This window comes from Anser brachyrhynchus (genome assembly GCF_964034855.1).
Source record: "Anser brachyrhynchus genome assembly, chromosome: 4".
NCBI lineage: Eukaryota > Metazoa > Chordata > Aves > Anseriformes > Anatidae > Anser > Anser brachyrhynchus.
Window position 1 is genome coordinate 27,280,899 of NC_137698.1, and position 27,012 is coordinate 27,307,910.

The 27,012-nt window shown below is 39.6% G+C and overlaps 2 protein-coding genes across 3 annotated transcripts in view; one reads left to right on the forward strand and one right to left on the reverse strand.

Annotated features, from left to right (window-relative positions):
* Window positions 1-20,358, reverse strand: part of CLCN3 (chloride voltage-gated channel 3) — a 62,047-nt gene extending 41,689 nt beyond the window's left edge. Inside the window, exons 1-2 of one of the 2 annotated variants that reach the window (XM_080589039.1) lie at window positions 19,913-20,358; window positions 5,827-6,002 (exon numbers count right to left, since the gene is read on the reverse strand). In XM_080589039.1, the coding sequence (XP_080445165.1) occupies window positions 5,827-5,986 (160 nt within the window). In that variant the 5' untranslated portion in view covers window positions 5,987-6,002; window positions 19,913-20,358. The remainder of the gene's footprint in view (window positions 1-5,826; window positions 6,003-19,912) is intronic. The other variant, XM_080589041.1, reaches the window with a different exon arrangement.
* A 517-nt stretch (window positions 20,359-20,875) lies between these two features.
* Window positions 20,876-27,012, forward strand: part of NEK1 (NIMA related kinase 1) — a 44,107-nt gene continuing 37,970 nt past the window's right edge. The window contains 5 exon segments of the mRNA XM_080589029.1: window positions 20,876-20,963; window positions 22,816-22,964; window positions 23,040-23,136; window positions 24,921-25,018; window positions 26,517-26,600. Of these exon segments, the coding sequence (XP_080445155.1) occupies window positions 22,848-22,964; window positions 23,040-23,136; window positions 24,921-25,018; window positions 26,517-26,600 (396 nt within the window). The 5' untranslated portion in view covers window positions 20,876-20,963; window positions 22,816-22,847.

Here is a 27,012-nt window from a genome sequence, read left to right on the forward strand (position 1 = left end):
CCCTACAAACCCGATGTCTCAGCAGAAAGACTTTCCACAGCTGCAACTATCAAGAAAAAGAAGAGCTTAAGCATTTAGGCTTTACAAGGGCAAGTGATGAAGCAGTCTCTGTGTCAGTCCATGCTAATGCATCAGCAAGTGTTAACCTAGCCAAGACTGTGGCAGTTATACATGCTCTCGGTAGTATTTATACCTGGATTTTGGTTCAAAATAAAAAAAAAAAAGGTAATGATTCTTCAGATAAAATGCAACTAAGCTGTTGCAGCTTGCCAAAGGATGGTGAGGGTGCTAAACAACTTCACAAAGAAAGTCTGTGGAAGAAAAGATCCACGGATACGAACTAAAAACCTGGAAGCCACCACTAGGTTTAGAAAGACTCTCAGCCATATACAAAACTGCTGGCACAACATCTGAGTTAAAGAAAAGCACCATCATGGTGAACAGGTAAGATAAAAAAGGCATTTCAAACACCTGCAACTCACTCATGTAACAACTAAGAAAAAGAAACATTTTTTCCCCTTAACCCAAGAGCCTTCCAGACAGCTTTTCTGTTACTGTTTTCAGCCAAGGATTTTGAAATCCTGGAAAGAAGAACCTTATTAATTAGACAGTTATCTATGCAAATATAGTGCATAGCAACTATGTTCCAGATAGATGAGCAAAATTAACTTAATTCATTACTAATGGAAAAAAGATATAAGAGAACATGGTTCTATATTGTCGGATACCTTGTTTTCAGGCACATTAGTACTACGGAGCACAGGGAAAATGTCTGCAGCTCTAACAAGAGTTAAATTGGAAAAAAAAGTAGACTGTAAGCAGTAACTGACAGTTTAACTATGTCACACAAACTAGCTGTGTTTTATGCTTGCCCTTGTGATCAGGACAAGTTATCTCATACTTCCTTTTCTTCGGAATCATTCAAGACCAAATATATTCCTTACCTAAAATGAACATCAAGCCCTTCAATGGAGATATTTATAAGTTATATACAACCTATTTTCCAAGTTAATAAAGACATGTCGAACTGTTCAGTCCAGTCAGTTTTGTACCACACGTATAGAAAACAAACCACGCTGATAGTACAACATGACTTTCAAGACCCTTTCTCACACCATCTGTGGATAACAGGAAGATTCTGTTAATGAAACTTTCCTGCACAAATAATGAAACAGGAACTTAAGTTCTTCATGCAGGAAAAGTTCCTTTCCTTTATATCTTTGTATTCTTTATTTTCTTTATCACTGTGATAGCTAAGTAGAAAAAAGCACACACGAGAGGATATTCATGTGTTGTTGGAAAAGACAGTATCTAGATTCTTCTTGAACAATTAACCTCTTAGGTGATCGGAATTTATTTGTTATGAAGAACCACCTGCAATTGCTGAAAACTACCTTCTGTTCCTCAAATAACGCTGTATTAGTTGACTATGCCATATTTTTTAATGTTACCATTTAGTGCCCCTTCAGGGCACTAAAAATGGATTGCTTTGGTCTTTCACCGTACTTCAGACAAAGGTCTCCAACCCATAGGTAAGGCCAGTTTAGGATAACCACAGTATTTTACACGATTACCAGCTGGCATATTCTTTTTTTTCAGTGGCACTGCTATTGCTGCAAGTAGGTACCGGTGGCTATAGCAGCAGCTTTTGAATTTCCAGTTTACAGGTTGTCATAGTAAGGTTAACTATTGCCAATTTGACGTTAACACCATATGCCAGACTGTAAACTGTCTCCACATGAAGTCACAACATAAGCAACTAAGCTCCTTCTTCAACTGAAGCAAGAAGCACTGTAGCTATTGAAAAGAATGCCAAGCTCTTACAGGACTCAGACTCCCACAGACAGATCAAAGTACCTACAGATGTAAACACCAGTGAGATCATTTGTTTGCAAACCATTTTTAACTGCAAATAAGGTTTAATCATCTGATTTCAGTCAGAGCCTTGAAAAATTTGCAGTCTGACACTACAAAAAATCCACCTTGCTGCTGAACTTACCTTACAATTAAATATAAATTGATGCAATCCTCTCTTACATCATATAAATAAACATCAATTCTGAATAAAATCTTGCGGACCTCTCAGTTTCACCTCACTAGTTGTTGAAACCAAAGTCATAAAAGGAGGAAAACAAAGAAAAAAAGAACTAACACACTTCTTAAGAAATTCAGGCCCAGCCACTGGCCAAGGATTGGGTGTCTCAGATTTCAGAGAAAGGCAAAGCAAGCCTATGCTAAGAGAAAAAGCATCGGTTAGACATTTAGTCTTCTCATTCATTTACTAGTTAAAATAGTAATCTGGTAGTACATCTCCATTCATTTCACTTCTGTTTAGAAGGATTCCCCCTGCCTCCCCATTAAAATAATGGAAGACAGCGTACTACTCCAGTGTAACTTTTTTTTTTTTTTTAACTAAGTACTGTAGATCTCCTATAATATTCAAAAGAGGAATTATCAGTTTATCTGGCTTAAGTATTAAAGAACTGATAGCTTCTTAATGGCAAGTATGAAGTGTTTAAATTGACCTAACAAGAAGCTACCAAAGAGTCTAAAAGTGAAACACACAGATCATCATGGCAATGATCTGCATTTTCTTTCATTAAAAAAAGAAGACTGCATACATGGAAATACACAGCACGTATAAGCATTGGTAAGATTTCTTCCCTATAAGAAGTTACGTATTTCTACTATCAGTATAACATCACCATACTTCTCATTAGACAGCAGTTTAATGAGGTAAAACATTAACTTGACTACTACCAAGATATTCATTTTGCTGAGCAATAAAAGCAAGTTCTGATCAGAGCTGACAGGCAGTATCCCTTCTAGCCAAGGCTATGGTGTAAGCCATCCAAGCCTCCATGTGCATATCAACTCAACACGTTAAAACACATCTCCATCAACTAAATAGTAAAGGTACCTACACGGCTAGGTGTTAAGCCTTTCTGAAGGCTGATTCCAGTTAATGTTCTCTTGTTTTGGCCCATGTAACAGAAGGGAATTTCCCACATGAAACAAGTAGGCTATGTCATTAGTGTTATTCCCCAATATCGACCCGTTTCCATATGCTTTCAACAGAAGGCATATTCACCATTGAGTAATAGCCTCAACGGCTTTGTAAGGCTCAGTTAAGTACTTAAGTATGACTGGTAATGTGAATGGCAGTACTGTGCAGGCTTGAGAGAACCACTGTCCTGACAGCTAAATGACCTACCAAGGCTACTGAAATGAGCAGACTTACTCCATTAATTTACTGTCCTCTGAATGGGGGACAATGATGACGACAATTGTTTGAGAATTCCATGTTAGCTTTTCCTCTGCATAATATATGTGCAGTTTATGGTTCGATTATCATTAGATGAAAAAGAATTTCTTAATCCATTACTTCCCCTCATTGCAGAGATTTTATTTTAAAAAATGTGTCATTTTGTGTTCTATTACATAAATGGTAAATTTATGATGAACACTATTGTCTACAGTAACTTATCTGGATTGGATAAATTCAGGTCTGTGCTTCAAGCTCATCTGTATTCTAGGTTTACTTTTTGTAGCAATGCAGCTATCAATTTAATTACATTACTTCCACAATCATTTTAAGTACAGATACATTATATTGCCACTTTCTACACCTTGTGAAGAAACCAGGCTCACAAATTCTTCCAGACCTACAGACTTAATACACGAAATATACATCTAAACATGGCTCCGGATTTTGGCAGGGCTCAACCACCTAAAGCACAACACTAGACCTAATGTCTGTGCATTCAGACAGTGTCCTGGAGGACTTGCAGAGCTGTGAAGCATGGCATCTTCCAGTCACCAGGACAGTCCGAGCCCTCCTAGGAAGCAGGACAAATCCTATATGGTGAATTCACCTGTACTTACGCTCAACAGAATGAATACATCAAAATGTTAATAAAGAGAAAATTAAAGGACAAGAGTATTTAAAAAATAATAATACAGTTGCTGCTAATTCAGTAACAGAACTATAAAAAAAACAAAAGGGCGCATGCAGGCCATCAAGAAAGTGCTTGTTTAAGTCTTCTCCACGAGATTTGCTGAATTAAACACACACAAAAGAACCACCTTACATATATAAAAACCTAAGGAAGGACTAACACAAATACTCACTTCCTGCCTTTATTTAAAACTTTTTTGGGAGTTATATTCCTACCACCTTGAAAAGAAAATTGACAACAGATTCTGGCTAGGACATGTACTGTAATTAATCTAAGAAAATATTTTCCATGCATAAATCATCATTCATTTCGATAAAGTTATAGTGCTTATTACTACTGCAACCTCTTACTGAGGTGATCGGAGTTGTGGCAAGCTGACATGCCATTAGCAAAAATTTCCGTTTGGGGGGGTGCGGGAACAACAACATTTATGTTTCGGTGCATGTTCTACCACTTCACCATCACAATGCAATAGGAACTGCTGGCATGTGCAAGAATTAGCATTGCTTTTGGCAGTACAAACAAAACCACCTCACCTGCCTAGCTCAATTTATGGATATAATTTCACAGCAAGCAAGAGGCAGAATACTGGCTCAAACTATTTATTTTACTGCAAACTGCATTTCTCATTAAAGCTTGAAGTGATAGAGAGGATTTATATAAACAATAACCACAGTAGCTTCAAACTTTTAATATAGGTTACAAGTATTATGTTACACAAGCAAGGCACTTTTTTTTTTTTATTAAGCCAGATATTCAGAAGTATAGTGCCCATGAAAGACAATTGTTCATTTAATTTCCTAACTACCAAGTATTGGACTTCCTAATGCTGATGTTCTTCAAGTAATTCTGCAGAAACAAATTTTATGTACATTGAGGGTATCTGGGCTTTTAATACCTGTATCAGTATACAAGTTAAATAACTGCACATTCAAGACATGTCTGATGATATGAAAGGAAGACACATGGGAAGGATGCTTGTAACAATACGACAACTATCAGTTATAATGGCAACATCTGAGTGCTAAATGTGGCAAACAGGAAAAAGTGCATGAAGGAAGTGCATGGCAGGAAGACAACTGAATGCTAACGGGAGAGGAAAGGGTGATAAAAAACCAATAGGCTGAGTTCAATTTTACACAAAACAAGAGGAAATGACAAGAGTATATATTTAACAAAGTTTACTATGTTAATTAGAAATTACTTCCTTTCCTTCCTTTCTGTTCTGCTCTTTGACCATTGTTAAGACAACATTAAAGCTTTCACTCCATTAACTACTTCATTTATGAAAAAATAGAGGGAGAGCTTCCCAGTTCTTTTTTCTTTGTATTACTTGCATGTTTTTGCCAGTGCTCTTCTCTTTGCAACTTTTCACTTAGCCAAAAATTCAACTCTCGACATTTTGCACTGCTTCTAACGTCACCTCTGCTTGTCAGGTTTTTGCCTGTTTTACAGACTTGAAGCCAAATCTAGCAGAAAACAGATTTTTCTCTAGACGTAACAATTAGAGAAGACTGCTGATTTCTGCACAAAGGGAACATTAAAGACCATAAGACTTCAGAAATCCTATTACAACTAAGAAAAAGCAGGTAGCTGTAGAATAATCATCTTTCCCCTACTTGACAGCAAGTTGGTCATTTGACAGAAGTTACTATCTGCCTCATATAAGAAGTTATCCCATACAATGCAACTGTGAGGCAAGCACACAGGAAAATTCTCAACCACTTTCAACTCTAAAGCATCCTTTTGGAGGACAGAACAGTTAAAGGGAAATTTTAAGTTGTTATGAAAAAGGACTGTTTTTATTTATTTAAAAAACTAAAACCACACGCAACCCATAGAAATTTTAAAGATAAAATTAACTTACCAATTGATGCATCACCATCCAAGAGATTGTCATCTTCAGACGTCTGAAAGTCCATAATTACACCTGCTCCATCTAAAAGCTCCTCATCGCTGCTTGCACTAGTTATACTGTTGTAACTGTTTCGATAGTAGCCTCTGTGAAACAGCTGCTCAGACTCCATTTAGCTGCTTTATAACCTGCATAAAGAAAATGAATTATTTTATATTTGAAAACACAGAAACAACTGGTAAGTTTACATGAAAAATAAAACAGTATTAAGATTACAGTACTAAAAGTTACAAAAATGTAGCAGTAATACAGAATATTATACACAACATTTTACACAAGTCCTTTGATATTTAATAGGATGATACTTCGTCATCCCCTTTCTTGGGAATCTCCTTATTTTAATGATATCATCACGAAAGTATTTTACTTTCAGTAAATGTGGTTGGAATGCACATACCCAATAGATACAAATGTGCACTGCGCCATGGAGCTGGTACAAAATCCAGTCAATTTTTAGATTAAAAAGTGAGAATCTTTAGTCACGGTATTTTTGTAATACGTCTCCTTAACCTACCACTTGTTTCACTCCGAAGTTGTAGTCCCTTGAACACAATTGTTCACATTCTTTTGCAGAGAAAAGCAGAAATATTTGAGTGGAAAACCTTTCAGAATCTTCTGTCTACGTAAAGCTTTCAAAACCCATACATATATACCTTTGTACATAATCAGGAAAAGGCAGCAGATGGTTTTGCACATTTGGTAGCAAGTTCTGCAGAAGACTGAACACACCAGGCTTTCACAGACCAAGACGTATTCCTCCTCTGCCTTGCAAAGTGAAAACCATAGAAATTACTTCACGATCAGGGTGGGAGGAAGGGGTATGTTGTGACCACACCTTGATTCCATACTCTTATCTTTCCAAAGAAAGTCTTGTGCTTGTCATTTCTCAAGCATGGTCATACCTTTATTAGCATGCAACAGCCCAACCTCTGAAATGACATGTAACTATGCAGTTGCTTCCTTCACAGTCAGGGTCTTTGCTTCCAAAACAGAAAGGCTTCCTTTAAACAAATGCAGAGGACAACTCAACAAGGAACACCACCAAAAACATTCTGGCAGTTGTCTTTAGACAACTCAGCTTGTAAGATAAAGCTTTCCCTTCTCCAAATTTCTACACTAAGTCGGATTTGCAGCAGTAACGGGGAGGTATGAATGAGGTTCAATCTTCATCACATACCTTCCTGAGCACAGTATTTTCACTCAGTTGGGTGCTTGAAAAGCATCTATTTCATTCACCCCATCTAATTAAGAGCTATCAGGCTCCTGTCTTTCCAAAAATCTGCACATTTTCTAGTATTGCTTTCCTAAAAAAGATATAATTGGCAAGGGAGTTTATAATTAAGACCATTTTAGCAATGACTGTATCATTTTTACAAAATATTTTATATTCACATGCAGTACATTACACTAAAGCATCATGTACCTTTTCAGCAATGAGAAAATTTCATTCCCTCCAAACAAAGGAGATGGCCCTCCATCTCCCTCCAGATCTTTTCCTTATGCACTGTTTCCTCTGCTCATCCTCACATTCTCTAACCATTCACTGTAACTGCTACAAGGCTATATGCACCATAAACATCCAGCCAGCTGGCAGCTCTAAAAATAGATTATAGGACTTCTAATTCCGATCTCTCTCCTCTACCCAGCTGTTGAGCCTTGTGAAGTAGAGCTGAACTGGTTGGCCAATGTCAAGAGTTATTAGCAGAGGTCAAACAGCTTTCTCCTATTGGCAAACAGCTTAGCCCTCTAAAGAACAAACAAGTTACTGAAGAGAGGTGAAAAGTAAAGTGACAAAGTTTGCAGGGTAGCTGGGGACAGAACTGTCAGCACTGAGCAGCTGGGTGATAACATAAGATAAAACTCTCTACTGATAACCACGAATTGAGTCACATTGCAGGTAGGGAGGAGAGGGAGGGAACAGAACCAATCCTAACTTACCCTAGGGGTTCTGATGGTACTACTACCATTCCCAAATGAAGTGGTACAGTTACAAGAAAGAGCTTAACATGCACCAGCAGTCCCCAAATTAATCAGATACAAAGTACTATCAAGTACAAGAGAGAACTTCGTACTGCCAGAAGTCCAAAAGGACTACAGAAGAGCTAGAACAGGTTACAAAAGATCACACTGATTACAAAAGATCACACTGATTACAGAGTACAAAATAAGTTTCCTTCTACAGGGCAACAAAATGGATCAGGGCTCTTCAGCCTGGAAAGATGTGACATGGAAGACAATACCAGAGGAAAAGACGAGGAGGAAGAAAAAAAACATGAAAAGCTATCAAAGACAACAGCTCTGGTAGGAATACTGGAGGCCAAGAGACAAGTGTGTATGCTTATTCTCTTCTTAAACTCTTCCCTAGAGATCTACTATTGGTCAAAACAAATCCTTTTGGTTTGACCATTCTCACTCCCTTAAAAAACTGTTCAGAATATTTACAATTTAAAACATGCTCTCTCTTCAAACACATTTCTTTCATACCTGTGTGAGGATTCTTCTTACGATTTTACAGGCACTGAGAAAAGCTCCTTAATGGACAGCCAAGAAAATTTCACACTATCATATGATGAAGCAGATCCTGATTGAAAATACATCTGCTTACACCTGGAAGCATCTCCATTTTCCCCAAAATATATCAGATTGTGATAACTTATTCAGAAGCTACATTTAGAATGATGCAATAGATACAAGTTGTCACACAGTAATTTTGGCCTTCCCATACAGTACCTACAAAGAACATACCAGAAGAGGTCAGATCATAAGCAGTCCAACTATTTTGCTATTATGCTTACAGAAACTTCTGTTAACATCACTCTGCCTGGATCAGTTGGGTACTATCATAAATGGAAGACATACAGCAGAGCTGAACTGAGAACTTTTGGACTTGCTAGATGTGTATGCACTCCCTGCATTGTCACCTATCTCCACAATGAAGGAAGAACATTGTCTCTCTTTCATATATTTAAAATAAATATAAAATAATAAAAATATGAAATATAAAAATAAAAATTCCTTTATATTGAGCTCCACAACTTCAGTTAATCTTACCACAAGCCTGCTATTCATAGTAAGGGACATAACTCTCCTTTTGGAGGTCTGTTTAATAACTTTGCAGAAATGTCAGAGCAGTGCATTAGAGGTATTAAATCTTCCAATAACCGAGAAAATGCTTTGAACCTGGTCTACAACAGACTAGAACATTCAATCAGTCAGAAACTGACAGACAAAACCAACAGACGTCCCAGAGCCAGATCAAGCATACCATGAGGAGTCCTGCATGCCAACTCCTCCGGCACATACGTGCCTCCAGTTACATGGCATGGCATGGTATCACAGGCCTTCTCTGCTGGTTTTGAAATACCATGTCTCCTGCTGCAGACATACTGCTGCTGACAGACCTCTTCAGCAAGCCAGCAGAAGCTGTGACACCCAAACCATTCCTGCCGAGCACCCTAACCAAGATTAAGAGTTGTACGTTCTTTCTCTGCATTCCCTAAGTCAGGTCCTCAACTGCTTCGTACCTGACATGGTGTTACAGATTACTGCCTTCCAGCAGCACGCACCAAAGGCGGGAAATGAAGGCCATCAGAAAGTCAGAGCTCAATAAGCTTCACACAGGACTGAAGTTTTACTTGTTGAGAGCACGTCAGTCACTGGCTTGCCCGCCACCTCCACCTGCAATTAAGAGCGTGGGGATGACAGCTGAGGTCAACACACAACAGATTTTCTTGTGTGCCTTTAAGAGAAGGGCTTGTTTAACAAACTGGGACACAAAGTTAGGGATGCACCACCTCGAGCTGTGTTCAGTGTCGGAGTCAATTTAAAAGCGCGTGCTCATGTGACCTTAAAATACTGTTATAGCATGCAGAAGGTCTGCCCTGCCCAAGGAAGCAGAGGGTGTGGACAGAGCAAGCACACTCCTCCTCCAAAGCAGACTGCTGAGAACAGCAATAAGAAAGGGAAGGAGGAGCCAGCCGGGAGTTTTTTTGTGGTTACAGCTGCCAGAGGAGAACCAGACTCATGCCCAACCCAGGCCAGTGGGGATTATCTTTTGTGGATGCTGGAAGACTGCATTCACACACAGCAGCCTGCACAAATGCTTACAGAGTTGTAGAGAGGGAGAACAGAGCAGAGGCAATGAACCAGACAGCCTGCTGTTTTATACGGTCAGATTCAGCCCGCGGATTCCCTGCCCTATCCAAATGGACACTAAAAGGCAAGTGGGGGAAAGATGGGGTTACTGAAGAGAAACTTCAAGCAGGGAAACAAGGTATCATCTGAATGCCAGTGAAGCCCAATACCCTGAAAAACTAAATAAAATAAACCATGCCTGATTTCCAGCAACTACTAGTTGCCCTAAGTATTTAAACTTTTTTTTTCCAGCCTAGATTACTTTAACAATGCAAGATAGAGGGTTTATGAGAACACTAAAGGTATTACACTCCGCATTTTTATGAAGCGTCATAGTTTTCATGCATAGTATGGTTCAGACAGAAAACAAACTCAAAAATCTTTCAGACTCTTTGAAAAAAAAAAGTAGAGAAATAATGCGCTGTAAGAATAAAGAAAGAAAATCTAAGCAACAATCAGGGAGCTCTTGAAACAAAGAATTCAATCCCACACATATACCCAAGTCTTCTGCGAAAAGAGTGTAACAGGAAAAAGGTGCAACTACACTCAGCCATACTAACATACTTCCAGGATGTCCTGATCCATCAAAACTCTTCTACAAAGCAAGCTAACAGAGAAGCCTCTGACACTAAAACAATTAAAAACAAATGAGAAAAAAAAAATCATTACACAAAAAAAAATAGAACAGTGTATCTCACCTGCTACAACTAAGGAGAGGGAAGAGAGCAATGAGCATCCAGGTATAGCAAATTGTGCAAGATGTAATTAAGTACAGCACAAACAGGAACTACACTGGTAAAGGGGAACAGCACAGAAACAGCTACATGTATAGTCCACAAAGCATATAAAGCTATTAGTTTTCCGTACAGTTCAGGACCTCAGGCGTTTTTCTTGTCCTCAAACACCAGACATCCTGCTTATCTTTCAAGCCCTACAAAGGAAAGGTCAAGCAGAGAAGCGAGTCAGCTGAGGGAATCACTTGCAGTGCAGTGAAGTGTCTCTGGAGAAGATGGACTAGGACAGTAAGAAATTTGATTTACAGGACGTTTGTTGTCGGGCAATTTGCATAATCTGTAAACCTCTGGTATGTTCTCCGTTGCCCCATAAATACATAAGAACACTTTTCTGTATCTCAAAGGGCAGGAAACAAAAGACATTTTAACTTTTTATTGTCCTGGGACAAGTAGAAGGGGGTGGGTGAGAACTCAAAGCTAGATTCCAAACCTGCTTTAAATAGCTGAAAGAAAAAGCTGCTGCTTTTCTTTTTTATAATAAGAATCAACCATAGAACACCATATAGTGTTGAAAAATGATCTTGTTAACAGAAGAGCTCTTTCCCACACTCGGAAAAATCCTGATAAACCCCAACTCATTGTAATAATCATTTTTTCTGTTCAGTACAAACAGCTAAGAGCTGAACAGAAGTCAGTCATATGACCAAACTCATGCATAAATTCCTCCAAAACTGACATGAGGACAGTACCCAGTGAGAAGTGCTATGCAGACATAAAACAAAGGCAGGTAAAATAAAAATTTAGAATGCGATCTTTCTTTACGTATAAGAACATGTTCTAGAATAGGTGAAATGCAGTGGTACCAATAGGAATCATTTGCTGAAAGTTTTTGGAAGAAAAACAGGATTTAATAGGTTTTACCTGGTAAGAGCGTTCAGAAGTGGTATTTAATACGAAGTAGTCAGGAATTTTATACATATCCTTTTAAATATATAAAAAAAATTGAGATATAAAAAAATCCCATATACTTTAAGAGCAGGTAAAGAGCAATATGACAGGCACCTACACCTAAATTCAAATATTAACATAAAGCGTGTGTATGCATATATATATATACACATATATACACATATGTATATATCAAAACAACTGTCTAAAAGGTTGAAGCAGTCAAGAACATCTTGGAATATTGAATTCTAAACCTTTCATATTGCATTTATTAAAAATACTGTACTGTCTGCATTTTTGTTGTTGTTTTTTTAAAAAAGTGCACCCTTCAGAAAAAAATGAGTTCAGAAATAAACCTTTCACAACAGTTTTAAAACAAAGGCTAAGCTGGGCTCATACTTTTATCCTTAGCCTCATCAGCATCAAGATTATATTCCCATTTCCACTGCAGATCCAGTATACATAGCCTCCATTTACTTACATTGCCTGTCATGTAAAAAGAGGTGAACAAAATAACAGCATCATTCAGCTTCTGAACTTCAGTTTTGGAAAAAGGTGAATGAATTGTGAGGAATTTTGCACTGTATTTTATATATATATATATAGTTATATATATATATATATAACTAGCAAACTATTCCTTTATACATAAACAGGAAGGCTCAGAAGTCATACACTTCAAACCCAAAATGGAAGGGAGGACAAGAGAAATGGCAGTTTTCCTGAATTTGCTCAAGTTAGCAGAGAAAAAAGTCCTCACAGATACTCAAGAAGCCAAATTGTTAAAAATTAGGGAATGCACATGGTAACTTTACAAAAGCAAATACACAGATGACTGCCTTCCACAGTGGCATTCAGAAAAAAAAAGTGGAACTAATTTAAAAAGTCTCAGGATCGGGACAGCTCCTATTGCAGCCACACAGTGAGAAAGGATCTCTCAAATTTTTGGTCATACTTAAAAAAAAAAAAAATAAAGTCAAAGGAGTACAGTCAGTTAACTGAGGTTACTTGAGTTAAAAAAAATACAGAGTTATTAAAAAGCATCTAACTCAATTTATATAGCAGGTACTCTTGGAATAGAAGAGAAAAAGTAAATTTCCAAAAATATACATATAGAGAGCTTGTTGCAGTTTTATCCACAGCTATTTCTAGAATAAAAGTCATGTTGATGGCAGAAGACACAAACTCAAGTGTTCTTTAAAAAAGAAAGCAAGGAGAAGCACAGAAACACGAAGAGAAAACAATATGAAAAAGATAGTACTTGTAAAGCAGGAATATAGTACCTTTTTTTTTTTTTTAAACTGTAACTACAAAACATTCAGACCCGATTTCTAGATTCTGCTAAATCTTAGTACGCTTTACGAACAGTTTAGTTATGAAAGCTTAATATAACAAGTCTAAAAAGTTTTTCCACTTTATTGATACATACCAATACAGAGTATCACCACTGGATCTGATCTTCCCAAAAGCATTATCAATAATAAATACTCATTTTATAGCACCTTTTATCTTCTCAGCTTAAAAATACTGAGAACTGCCAGCTTGTTTACTGGCTGCATACTGAAGTCATGCTTCCAGTCATATGATTCCAAACATTAAGGGTATTGACTTGGGTTTGCACAAAGAATTCAGAGCTACTTCATCGCCACTCTAAAATGTCAACCCCTAAGGCTGCAGCTACCCAGAGATGGGACAGCTGAGGAGTTTTACCACCTGGCACAAAGACTTCAGCCTGCTTGATGGAAGGGACTGCTTCTTTCACAATCAAATTACTGATGTGCATACTCTTCAATTGCTTTCAAATAAAAATAGCTGAATACTCAGATTTACACTTACTCACCTCATCTCATTTACTGGTGCATTAGAAAAATCTCCACTAGCAGAACCAAAGAGTAATCTCCCACAGACACAGTAATAAGCAGCTAAATGAGGTCTTCTTTTTTTAAATAAAAACAAACACTAAAAAAAACATAATCTAAGCATGAAACTAAATATAAAAGCAAATATAACTCAAAAGTTTAAGCTTCACAGGCAAGTACTGATCCTCAGCCAAGTTGTGGGAAAAAAAAAAAACACAACCAAACCACTGTGTTCTTAGCTGCCACTTTGCTGCAAGCCTAAAATACATGTAAGGTCATAGAAGAGCTTGGGTTGGAAGGGACCTTAAAGATCATCTAGCTCCAAACCCCTGCCACTGCATTACTTTTTAAACTAATGGTTCAGTACCTACAGCTGAAAATATTCTCCCTAGGAAAGAAGAGTTGGAGAGACCTCTTAGAAGAAAAAAATTATCACTCGTGTTCTTCTTGTGACCACATTCAGATGAGAGCAGCACTAAAGTTCATTAGGACAACTGAAGAGTAAAACCCATACTTCATTTTTCAAGTGCAGGAACTCTGACTGTGGTTTCCGTTGCAGACAACATAACGTTTGTCTGGTGAGTCCTTGGCCATGATATTTGTTATCTGTTGGATGAAAATGGCCAGCAACAGTGTGCAATCTTCTCTGTACATCTTTATAAGATTTTGTTCCTTCTGAATGTGAACTTGTGTTGCAATTATCTGAGGGGTCCAGAAACAGAGCAAAGCTTTTTTTACACAACACCAGGACTACCAGAAGCCCTGGTATTTATACTACTTTCATCTTTTTAGAGAAATGCACCAGACAGTCCTTAGCTATGTGCAGAGATTCCTAAGTTCAGGGTCACACCTGAGTTAAGTGCTTTTCAGATAATTTTGCTTTTATATCCGAATGATCTGAAAGTACTCAAGGAAGTAAAAGAAACTCAAACTCTAACAGAAAGGAAATCAGATGCCATCACAGAAGAAAAAGGCTATGTGAGCCAAGACAAAGAGCGTATCAGAGCACTGACTCCAGGAGAACGAGAAGCGCGTGAGAAGTATTCATTCTTGAGAGGCAAAATTACACTTCAGGATTGTCAAATTGGAATCTGAAAAAGCACTCCTATTCCCAGTTCAGCTGAGCACCTTGACAATAGCCGCTACCACAGACTTGTAGGTCTTTGTACAGAATTCCAATTTCTTCATAAACACACTTAACCACCTGAGATCAAGGCAAAATTGTACAGTCTTCCAAAATACAGCACAGGCATACAACCACTGCTTATGTGAAAGCATGTGGGGACCCCTGGTGGTTCTTGTGTACTTACTCCCTCTGGATCCCTGCCTTTCCCTAGTACTGATTTTCAAACTTGAAACAGGTGAAGAAACACCAGCTACTGAGGTGTACAATGGTAAGAAATGACGTCTTCAGCCACCAAAAAAGAGAAAAAACATGGGGAGTAGGGTTACTTTCTTCTTGTTACACCCAGCAGACAGGTTCATACTTCAAGGCGAGGAGCCCTGACAATAAGCTTGCTCTTTCTTGCTCTGCATTCTCTTAAGCAGCGGTGTTAGGAAGGACTGAAGGGATCTGCAGCCACCACCTGGATCTAGCTGACGGCTGCCCTTCCTGCCTCTAACTACACAAAAATCAGGTGACTTCTGTCAGTACAGTATTTCTGCCAGTTACTTATTACCATTCTGGTCTTCTTCAAAGGATGGTGTAAAAAATGGTTGAGAGACCCTTGAACCTCTGACATTAATAAGAACATTGTTTGTTTCTGTTTTTTAATAAGAATACACAGACTAGCCACAGGAGACTCATCCACCTTAAAAAAAAAAAAGGAAAAGAAAAGCTGTGAAACCTCAGCGGCACAGACACCACCAGAAGTCAAGTATTCACTACACCAAGTGTGTTAACAGCTCCGAACACACAGTAAGTTCCCCTCTCCCGGTGTGAAGCTTAGCTGGCAGGTACGGCTAATTCTAAAATTATGCTGACTTCAGCAGGGTCTACAAATGGAAGACAGGTTTTTGGCAGGAGAGTCTAAAGGGAAATTCTTACTGTTAAACAGTGGTAGCAAGTTAAAAGCAAGAATCCAAGTGGCTATTTTAGGAGGGGAGAAAGAAACTGTCTTCTTCAGAGATTTTTAATTTTGAAAAGTTACAGGAAAATAAAAGATTCAGCAATACTTTACTGCAACACTTCTCGTTAATGGAGTACACCAGCTCAGTTATCTTCAACGTGCATTACACAACCACAAAGATGAGATCAGTTCACCGGGTTCACAGATTAAGTTTATTAAGATATATATATATAGATTTAATTTGTTAAGGAGGAATAAACATTGAGATTTTTGTACCTGTGGTAATAACATGAATACTTAGTGTACTGGTCATTAGGTCTCTTTAAGTGTTCTGCAGATTTATGGACCTTGTTGGGTAATTTAAGAGAATACTCATATCTTAGCATAAAACAGAAGGAAACTGCTAAGTCTGTAATACCGATAATAATTTTAATCATTTCCTTGTCCTTGTTATGTTCAATATGAGAAGTTTTACACAAAACTAGCAGCTGAAAGTCAACTAGTGATTGAAAAACTTTTTTTTTCCTCTTCCTAATACTACCCCTTTCAAAATCTGTAGATTCACTTTTCAGAGTTAGCGTTTGGAAGCATACAGGGAACTGCATTTTTTTCCCCAACGGGTACATAGGAAACACATTAATAACAGAAACCTCATGGGAAAAGCTGCAGTAGATCAAGTACTACAGATAAACATCAAAACCCAACAAATCTGGCAGAGAGCACTAACTTGGAGATAAGAGGGGAAGGAACTCAAACAATATTATTGTTCAGGAAAAGGAGTACTTGAATTTTAACTGGCAGGATGTCAAAATATTAAGTCACCTTGATAACTGTATCTGTAACTTAAAGGTATCACTGAAGTGAAATTACATTTTCACTATTTGAATTAGGAAATGCTTCTTTGATAGATTATATTGTGGTATGAACATTCAGAATCTACACTTCAGTAGTCTCTTTTATTAACTTTTAAGAAGTTATCAAAACCATAAAAAAATAAAGAAAAAAGTAACCATGAGGGTTGTCCTTACTAAAGGATCTGTGCTATAGGACAGAACATGATTCACGTTTTCATTCACTGTTCCTCCTTACCCTCCCAAAGTAGAGCACAGAGTCTATTTCTGTAACTAGAAAGCCTAAGCAAAATGCAAAACAAATGAAAAAGTTGAACATCTAGAAAGTTATCTCAAAGTTAGGTTGTTTTTTGTTTCTACCTTTTAAAAAGGAGGAAAATCTCCCAAACGGGTATTTTTACAACGCTCTATTAGACACTGTTTAAGTGAATGTTGCTTTGTCTAATCATTCGCACAGATGATTTTTAAAAAGGCTTCCAGTATTCAAAAACAAGTTTCACGTTAAATAGCTATGAAGGTTTGTAATTGTCAACTTTCTAATACTCTGAGCATCTTCAGCAGAGGCTACTGAAGGACCGTGAAAAAGTGCAAGTACTATGCAGCAAAGTCTGGAGCAGCATAACTCATACAAGCACAGGTAAAGAGATGGCCTGACACCTGAAAAGCTTAAGGAAATTAGCCAACGCAAAATCTGCATTTTCAGGCATGATATAGAAGAGGGATTGATGCAGAGAGCATAGATTTGAGAACTCGCTTTCACAGCACTATCACAATGCTGGCTGGGATAGTTATTTTTCTTTGTAGAGGCTCACACAATGCTGTGTTTTGGACTTTTGATGAAAATAGTGGTGACAGCACGCGGATGTTCAGCTGTTGCAGAGCAGCTTGCACAGAGGAGCCTGCCCCAGGAGCTGGAGGGGACCCAGCCAGGACAGCTGGCCCAGGCTGCCCAAAGGGATGTCCCACACCGCCCGGCCTCACGCTCAGCGATGACAGCTGGGGCCGAGGAGGAGGAAGGGGGTGACACTGTTTGTCTCCCTGAGAAGCCGCCCTGTGTGAGGAGCCCTGCTGGCCTGGAGCAGCTGGCACCTGCCTGCCGGTGGGAAGCAGCCAGTGGGGCCCGGCTGGGCTTTACCTCGTGAACTGTCCTTACCTCAACCCATGAGTTCTCACACTTAGCTTTCTGATTCTCTCTCCCCATCCCAGCTGGGGACAGTGAGCAAGCAGCTGGGTGCTGCTGAGCTGCCTGCCAGGGCTATGCCACGAGAAGCAGGCAGGTGTAAAGTTGAGGTGTTTGGGGAAAATGAGCAGGGAGGGTGTACAGGCAGACCCAAAGTGCAAGACCACTACCACTGCTGACCTCGTGCAGGTGGTTACAGCTGCTGCCAATGAGGTGACAGAGCAAGGAGTTGAGGAACAGGCAACCTGGAGTCTGAGAACTAGGAAATTCACTCTTTAAACAACCTGAGTTGGCATAAATTTCTTTAACAGGAGAACTTTCACTTTTTTTTTTTTTTTAATTATGACCAAGTTACAAATATCCCTACTGCCAGACGATTGTGAGAATTGACCCTGAGAACTCAACTGCACAGTAACACCTATCCATGTGCACACAAAGTCACATAAGTAAGGGGAGGAAAAAATACAGAATGTTCCTAGAATGCCCTTTGGCAACGTTTGTCAGCTTGGAATGGCTGTCCCAGCTTCAGTGCTCACATTCAACCGATGCAGCTCTGCTATTCAAATACTAAATTACAACACACACACAACCCCAAAACCCCAAAGCAAAATGGGAAAAACAAAACAACACATCACATCAGAAGTGCTTATTGAGTGAATCCGAGAAGATAAACCACTCAGCTGGACCCAGCTGTGCATAGAATAACCAGCTCACAGTGGATTCTCACTTGCAGGTTCCTGAAACATCAGTTTGTGACAAACATTAAGTGGAAAAAGAGCACAAGATGAAGTACAAATACTGCCATGAGAGAAAAATGCAGGCAAACTCAGAAAATAAGCAACTCATAAAATAAGGCTCTGAGCAATGCGTTCATGAACAGTGAAGACCAACTGCTGCAAAGGCCTTTCCTGGCTGAGGATTTGGATAGGCTTGTTCTTATTAGAAGTCAATATTAAAAGTACAGATAGAGAGAAGGGATTAAAAAATGACCCCAGGATTATTTTAACTTGCAAGTATGCACCCCAGACAGAATAGTAGTACTGTAAGCCACTCATAAACAGGATACCATAGAGATTGCAAAAACAATCAGACATGGAGCTCCATAGACCAGTGAAAATACGTTTCTAGAAGTATTGCAACACACGTCGTGCACAACATCTACTACTGCTAAGCAAAGAATTTAAAGGACAGACATACCAGCAATATGTCAGTATGTATGGAAGCAAACAAAAGCTCCATTTTGCAGGGCACAACATACGGTGTATTTCCACAAGTGCTGCAGATACATGCAAAGTCATTTTGTTTCAGGCTGTGAGTCTGAAGCTAGCTGCAGTTTCCCCAGAGCAGAACGCTCCCCATTTCGACAGCCCAGAGTACTGAGCAGCAAGTTTATGTCTGCCTGCCAACCAGAGACGTCAAGTTTAAAAATCTTAGACCATTTAACTGCTCTGCCTTAGAAAAAATGATAGTGCCAGTTAGTCTCTGGGTATTCTTATTTTACTTTGCAGGTAAGCATCCTACAGTACACAAATGCACTGTTTAAACTCTGCATTACAGAACACTCAAGTTTGTTAAAATAGACAAATCGCATTGACAACTAGGTGCTTTCGAACCTGTCACACCAGCATGCCTTTCCATTCCAGTAGCTGGTTTTGCCGAGAAGCATCCACGTTGCTAAGGGACCCAGAACAGAAAATCCACCGCAGGGCCACCAAAAGGGGAGAACTGAGAGCCAGGAAGTACCAGTGCACCTAACGCTTCAATAAGCACGAACTCAATTTCTCTCACAAACTCTGTGCTGTGAACTTTGAGGTCCGACCACCCTAAGAACGAGGTGCAAGTACCAAGAGGGATTGGAAATGCATTCCATTTTGGCACATCTTTCCTAAACCACTTTTAATACTAGTGCTTAACTTCGTATTTAAGCTGAGCACCAGGCACATTTTTAATTCGTCGTTCAGGCCTCCTCTGCGCCTAATTCGGCACCTCGAAGTGTGACACAGCACATTCATCACCCGACGGCGAGCACACCCCGGCAGCACTAAGCTCTCCCCGCTCGCAGCTGCCCGCTTGCAGCGCGAACGGAGCGGCAGGCGGCAGCGCGACACCCAGCCCCGCCGCACCGCACCGCACCGCGCCGGCCGGGACGCTGGCGGGCGGGCACACCGCCGGCCTGCGGGCCGCCGCCACCAGGCTCCCCCTCAGCCGCCGCAGGGCCCGGCAGGACGCAGCGGGCCGCCCCCAGCCCCGCTCCCGGCCCTACCTGCCCAGCAGGCGCTGCCGCATCCTCCCGCCGCGCGCGGTACCCGGCCCAACGGCCCCCACCGGCCGCCAACGGTCGCCCCTCGTTCCTAGCCCCGCCCCCGGGGCCTGGGGCTCCGGGCGACTTCCGGTTGGCGCAGCAGCGAGGGGGCGGGGCCTGGCAGCGGCCGTCGAGTTCCCCGGTGGTAACGGCGGCGCCGCCTGCGCGAGGCGCGGCTTGGGGCTGCCCGCGGCTTGGGGCTGCCCGCGGCTTGGGGCTGCCCCCGCCCGCCAGCTGCCCCCGGTGCGCTCCCCCCCCCCTCACCCGAGCGCGTCGCCCGGGTGAAGCGGCGCTGGGGCTAACGAGCGTGCTGCCCCCTCTCGGCCAATGGGAGCGGAGCCGCCGGGCCCGCCCGCCAATGAGCGCTGAGGGGGCGGGGCGCGGGGCGGGAGCCACGGTGGGTTGAGCGGCTGCGGCAGCGGCGGGAGGTGAGCGGCGATGGGACGGGATGGGCGTGAGGGGCGCTGCGGGACTCAGCCGGTCGGGTCGGGTCCGGTCCGGTCCGGTCCGGTCCGGTCCGTGCCGGTCCGTGCCGCCGGGCGCTGCGGGGTCCCGGCCGCGCCCCTCATCCTGGTGCCAGTTGTGGGGGGGGCGGCGGCGGGTTGGGCTGGGGGGCTCGGCTCCCTTCGGCATGACTCGGCAGCGCTCGGCTCCCTTCGGCGGGGCTCGGCTCGGCTCGGCGGCTGGCGCCGTGCCGTCGCCCCCACCCCCCCTCAGTGAGGTGCCGCGGGGCGGTGCCGCCGCTGCTCGTCCCGCTCCCGCCGCGCAGCCCCTGTTCAGACCTAGCGAATTTAATAAAGCCGTCTGAAATTCAAGCCGTGTCCGACCCAGCGTGCTTTGCTGCTGCCCAGAGGTTAATAAGAATGTTAACACTCGAGTTTTCTTACAAGCCGGTTTTCCCACTGAGGCATCTTTCACATCCGGGGGAGGGAGAGTCGCAGGCCCGCCGTTTCCCCTGATTTTCCTTCCTGCTTACCCTTAATCCTGCTTTCTTCCCATTCCCAATCTTGCGGTAAAGATTAAGTTCTCCTGTGTCTCCTGTTTGTCGCTGATTAGTTCATTTGGCTTAATTTGGCTTTCTTTTTGCTCTACCGAGCTTCTTCTTTTCAGTCTGCTTCCATGGCATGGAGCCCTCGTTTTCCTGACACTCCAGCAGCCGCCGTGCCTGCTGTGTGGTAATTCTTTGACAGAAATAAATGTTCCCACCCCACGGGGAAAGCCTCGTGTAAGGTGTGCGTGGATGGCAGCTAGTAAGGCCTGCTGGAAGGAGGGTGGCTGCAGCACTGCCAAGTGCTGTCAGTGCTCTCAGGTGATGCCTGGATGCAAAAAACCTTAAACGCCTTCTGTCTCCTTCCACTTACAGTCCTCAGGGCATGGGAGGTTCTGTTGCTGTGTGAAAGATGGCCTTTTAGTCAGCCAGGAATTTGTCTTGATACTTATCACTTTGGTCTTCCGTTTGGGCCAATTCTCTCCGCTCTCCTCACTCTTCCTGGTATTGGCTATACCTTTAACTTTGAGTCCTCTGCAAGTTTTGCGTGAAAACATCCCACATGCCCCTTCACTGCCCCCTTCCAGAATTATTAGGGAAAGTAAGAGGATTACTCAGGAGCTTTGCTTGGAAGAGGTACTGCTGTGCTACCTGTTGGTTTCGTGCTAGCTACTTTCTTCTTCTTCCCTGACCCCATTACAGGTCTTGTCCCAGTTCCCATCTTTGTGATTATTGGTGGTTTTGTTTGTTTGTTGTTGGTTTTTTTGTCATTCACCTAATGAAGTGCTTTGCAGAAGCTCCTATAGATTAGCTGTATAAGTTGTCAAGATGAAATCATATTTAAAAGAGAGATGTGAAGTTGGCTCGATAGAGTCTACTTCTATTAAATTCACTAAGGGCTTTATTGCACTGTTTCTCTGGTTGATTATTGCTTCTCTTAAATTTGTTCAGGTAAATATCATTTGGATCACTTCCATCTTAATGGAAGTGTATTAGAAAGCTTGTGGTTTTGACTCCATTCCATTCACTTTCATTTCCCCTGGTCACTATATTGCTTAGCATCTTTCCTTTATATTTCTGGTGATTAGCTAGTAATGAGATGTGATAGTTGTTCCACATGCAGCTTGCTAGTATCTTATTTTTACCAAAATATTCTTAACATAGAACTTGAAATGCCATCAGCATTCCACTACATAATGCAGTTTAATCTCAAAAGCTAGTCCAAGTAGTGAGAGAGTATATTAAAAATACTGACTTGCACCATTTTGTAATGAACGCATTTTCTATGTAATATGGATAAAAAATGTAAGTTTTCAGTCAGAATTAAGGTTATACATTTCTATATTCAATAATGATTCTAAACTTGACTGGGAATATCTTGAATTTAGTATTTTTGGCTTTACTATAGTGAGTAATATCCAAAATACTGGGTTTAGTGCTTCTTAAGAATTAACAAGGAGGAATTTTTCCCCTCCTAGCGTACTTTCCCAAGTAAAGTTGAACAAAAGATTGTTAACCAGATGCTATAGTGCTATATGATGTCCCCTTGCCAGCTAAATCAGTAATTATAGCCACTAACTGCTTGCTTCATTTAAAGATTATATGCACCCTTTTTTTTCTTACGTACTGTCTGTTGAGGTGAAGGATTGTAGCAGTTCTAGCAATGCAGCCCTTTTTCTACACCAACTGAAAAAACTGTACAAAAATAGAATTGAGTTGAGTGGCTAGTTTACAGAAGAACTACAAAGCAACTGATGCAACTGAAGAGACAAATTAGTTGACATTTTAGTTTAAAAAGAAAAAAAGAAATGTAACTCCTTGTTAGGCTGGAAGACTAATTACAGCTAACTAAATCTGTTTTGTGTTTTTTGCCTAGTGCTTGAATAAAGATGCCTTAAGAAGATAACTATGGATAAGTATATTAAAGTGCAAAAAATCGGAGAAGGATCCTTTGGGAAAGCAATTCTTGTCAAAGCTAAAGAAAATAGCCAACAATATGTTATTAAAGAAATTAACATCTCTAAGGTGAGTGATAGTATTAATTACTGATTTATTGTTTTTGTATTCCTGTCCTCAAAAATCATTATCTTCCTTTTGAAGATGTCAAATAAGGAGAGAGAAGAATCAAGGAGAGAAGTTGCTGTGTTGGCCAACATGAAACATCCAAATATTGTCCTGTATAGGGAGTCATTTGAAGGTAAGATTAGATAATAAAGTGGAACCTGAGATAATGGTAGTAAGTGACTTGAGCAGTACTTACAGCATGTAATTTAAAAATTAGTGTGTTTTCTCTCTTTACTCATTTTTCCATCCTTTTATTCCTTCAGTTCTTTCTGGTTGTAGTTTTTCACAATTTCCATGTACATAAAAAAAAAAAAAAGAAAGTGCTACAATTACATAGAAATATTCTTGCCCCTTTCTAATATGATTCAGTTTTGGTTGATGCTTAGATGAAAGGGTTGAGTTTTCCTTTTTCTGTGGAGTGTGAGTCTCCTTGAACAATTGTGTGTAGTCTAACGACTTGGATGCGTATGTGTTTTAAAAATAAGTATGGTCTAAATTTGGATATTGACAAACTGGCAAGAGCAATTTTATCTTGGTCTGCTGTCTTAGAATACAATCTTCAGTAATTATGATCATATCATTGCTTTCAGAGATGGGAAAATAGAAGGGACTGTTTCCTTCATCAAGCTTTGAAGGAAGGAGAAATTTAATTCTAAACTGTTTTCATAGTGAATGTCTGGGAGAATAAGCAGAACAGATAAAAGATTGTGTGCCATAAAGAGCAAGGTTATAGAGCCTGCTCTATAACACTGCGTTGTTGTTGTTGTTTGTTTTTTTTGTGTGTGTATTTTGTTTGTTTGTTTTTACTTTTTACAAGATAGATCCTGTAATCTGTAGTTCATGTTGCTTCTTTCTTGCTGAAACACATTGACTTTGAACATACTGATTTGGTGTATAAAACAGAGCTATTTCAGCATCAGGTCCACAAGAAATCCAGGCTGCTAGGATAATCATTTAAAATAATTCCAATTAGAAAGTTTAAGCCAGATATGAACATCTTTAAGCTTAAAAAAAAAAATCTTGTTTTGAAAGACAAATTTTGGGAGCATTCTGTGAAAGTGAGACTTGAGTGACTCAGATGCTTTGATTAGGTTTGACTCAGTTTAAATGTTATAATTAACTCTAGTAAAATAAGAATTTTTCTTTTTAGCAGCATGTGGTCGATTGTATGCATTTACTCATCTCTTCTCAAAATCATGTCTAATCTATGAGTAGTGTAGGTCTTGTTTTACTGCCATATTTGGGTTGATACTCATGCAATGTTACTGTTTTCAGTGATACATGGGTAGCTTGCAATTTGTTTCTGCCTAATCTCTGTTCACTAGTAGTTGGAAAAGGTTGCTTTGGGGAACAGAACTGTAATTTCTCATCAGATATATTATATATGCTCAAATTTCATAGTGAAAACTTGGGTAAGATTTTTGTAAGTTTCTCCAAATTTCATTCAGAAATGAGACATTAATGATTTCCATCTGTCATTGCCTGCTGAAAGTTTTATTACTGGTCTTAGGTCTCGGAAATGACCTGTAAGTCTGCTATGAGAGCTGGTGATTACCACTTAATATAAGTAATATCTTGCCCAGGTAAAACTGCAAGACAGAATCAGGAAGATAGAGACAGTTAACTGAATTAGGTCTGAAGATGTCTATTTTTAGGGTAGGGTTATGGGATATTTGAAACAGCAAATGGTTTTAAGAACGATTTTATATTATTTTTATTAAGTGACATGTTTAATTTCATGGTGAATCTTAGTATGTCAATGATATCTGAGGCTGCACATGAAAACGTGTAATTTTTGGTTGCTTTTTGTATGACCCTTATAAGATAAACCTTTCCAGTGAAGATATTTGTAATGTTATGTTAAAGGTGGGTATTTTTTTTTCTTCCTTTTGAAATACTTTTTGTTTTGTTTTGCAGAAAATGGCTGTCTCTACATAGTGATGGATTACTGTGAAGGAGGAGACCTGTTTAAAAAAATAAATGCCCAGAAAGGAATCTTATTCTCTGAGGATCAGGTAACAGCAAACTGATGCCATAGTGTTTTCCTGCATGACCCTTTTTTCATTAGTTTCAAGATATTTTGGTTAAATTATGTAGGTACGGTTTCTTAACCTCTATAGAAGGTTTCCCAGACAGTGGTGGTTGTTACCATCAGTCACAGTACTGCCTTTTTTGTAGCTGGAGACCTTGGTGTGTTATCTGGGGTTTGGTCTTTGTGTGTAAGATGCTTTAAAAAAAGTTGCATTTCTTGCAGAGTAAACCAAATCTGATATATGAAAAACACTAAAGGTCATCATGAATATTTTTAATCCTACCAGATATCATGGCAGAGGATTTTATTTTGTAAAACTGACTTCAGTTTTTTGGAAGTATAAAATAACTTGCTTTGTAAAATGTAATAAAGAAGCAATATGAAGTTTGCCTAATTATTATTTTTTTCAGTAGAAAAACTTTATATTCTATTGGAAGTATACCGTAAGATTTTATTTCTCAATCGTACTTGTTATTAAAGTCACTTGTACTGCGTGAGAGTCTGGGATAACACAGATGATTTTAATGTACAGATCAGATGAAACTAAGTGAAAATAGATTATGTGGGATTCAGGTTTTTGGTCTTAAGTCATATGTTTCCTTGCTTACAAATCATTTCAATGCTTTTGCATCTGCATATGGCAGGAGTACCAGAATCTGAACTTTCCTGTGGTTGGAAAGGCTTATGAGTATTAGCTCTGTTGATGGAATTCAGAGTAGGGTAATGAAACATTTTGGACACAACTTGTAAAATGCCAAACTTTCTAATTTGGACTCAAATACAAGACTTGAAAATGGAAAAATGAAAAATACACCTTACATTGTACTGTAATGTTGAAATTTATGTACTTGTAAGTTGGGAATGTGAAGTCATTATTCACATGGAAAAGTTCTTGCTGCTTTTCCCTTTTTACATTGTGATTTTTACACATTCACAAAAAAATACTGTTTGTTGCCTTATATATAATCTTATTATACATTGTTGCCTTTCTCATTGAAATCTGCTTTGTAGTATTTTTCTTTTTAAGGTAAAATACGTAAAATTAATGGATGTTAAATAAGTGTTTCTGTAAACATAGGTATAGCTTTTTAGGACTTGGCTAATTAGCTGTCTGCAAGAAGACTTGTTGCACCAATTTCAGCAAAAGGGTATTCTTCGTGTTGCAAGTTCTGTGCTTTAAATGTTTTAGCCAATCAAATTTATTATGCATACGTTTTGTTAGTTTTTAATACTTAATGAAACCAGTAATTTCAGGCTTAACATCTAACTTATATATGTGCTTTTTTCATTTGAAATTTTGTGTTATAGTGACAGTACTGTGACAGTCTTAATGATTCTATGGTATAAATGAAGACAGGTTTATGGGAAGAGGGTAAAACCTTGAGCTATAAAACTGATTTGATAATATCTTCAGTAATATAGCTAGAGAAGCTTTCAGATAAATAAAGATGCTGATGTTGCATTTTCTCTTTTATGCATAGATTCTGGATTGGTTTGTACAGATCTGCCTAGCACTAAAACATATACATGACAGAAAAATCTTGCATCGCGACATAAAGTCACAGGTATGTAGGTAATTTTCTTTTCTTTTTTTTAGCAAATCTACTTCCAAAGTGATTACATCTGTATTTTGTTAGTGGAAGTTGGCAAATTATTGAAAATAATCTTTTTATATAATCACTTTTTTTTTTTTTACTGGAAACACTTTTTTCTTCAGAATTATCCAGAAAAGGTTTATATGGTATTTGTATAAACAGACAAGGACAAGTTATTTGAGTATTGCTCATTTGACAGTTTCTATTTCTGCAAATAATTATATTTTTAGAATGTGCAGTAGTGGTTTCTTTAATTTTGATAAAGCAGGGCAAGAGTAAGTCTGGTGTTTCACAGTCAGTAACACTAATTCTACTGACTGCATAGTAATCGAAGAGTAGAAAAAAAGAGTAGTCTTTTCAAAACATATTGAGGAAAAAAAAG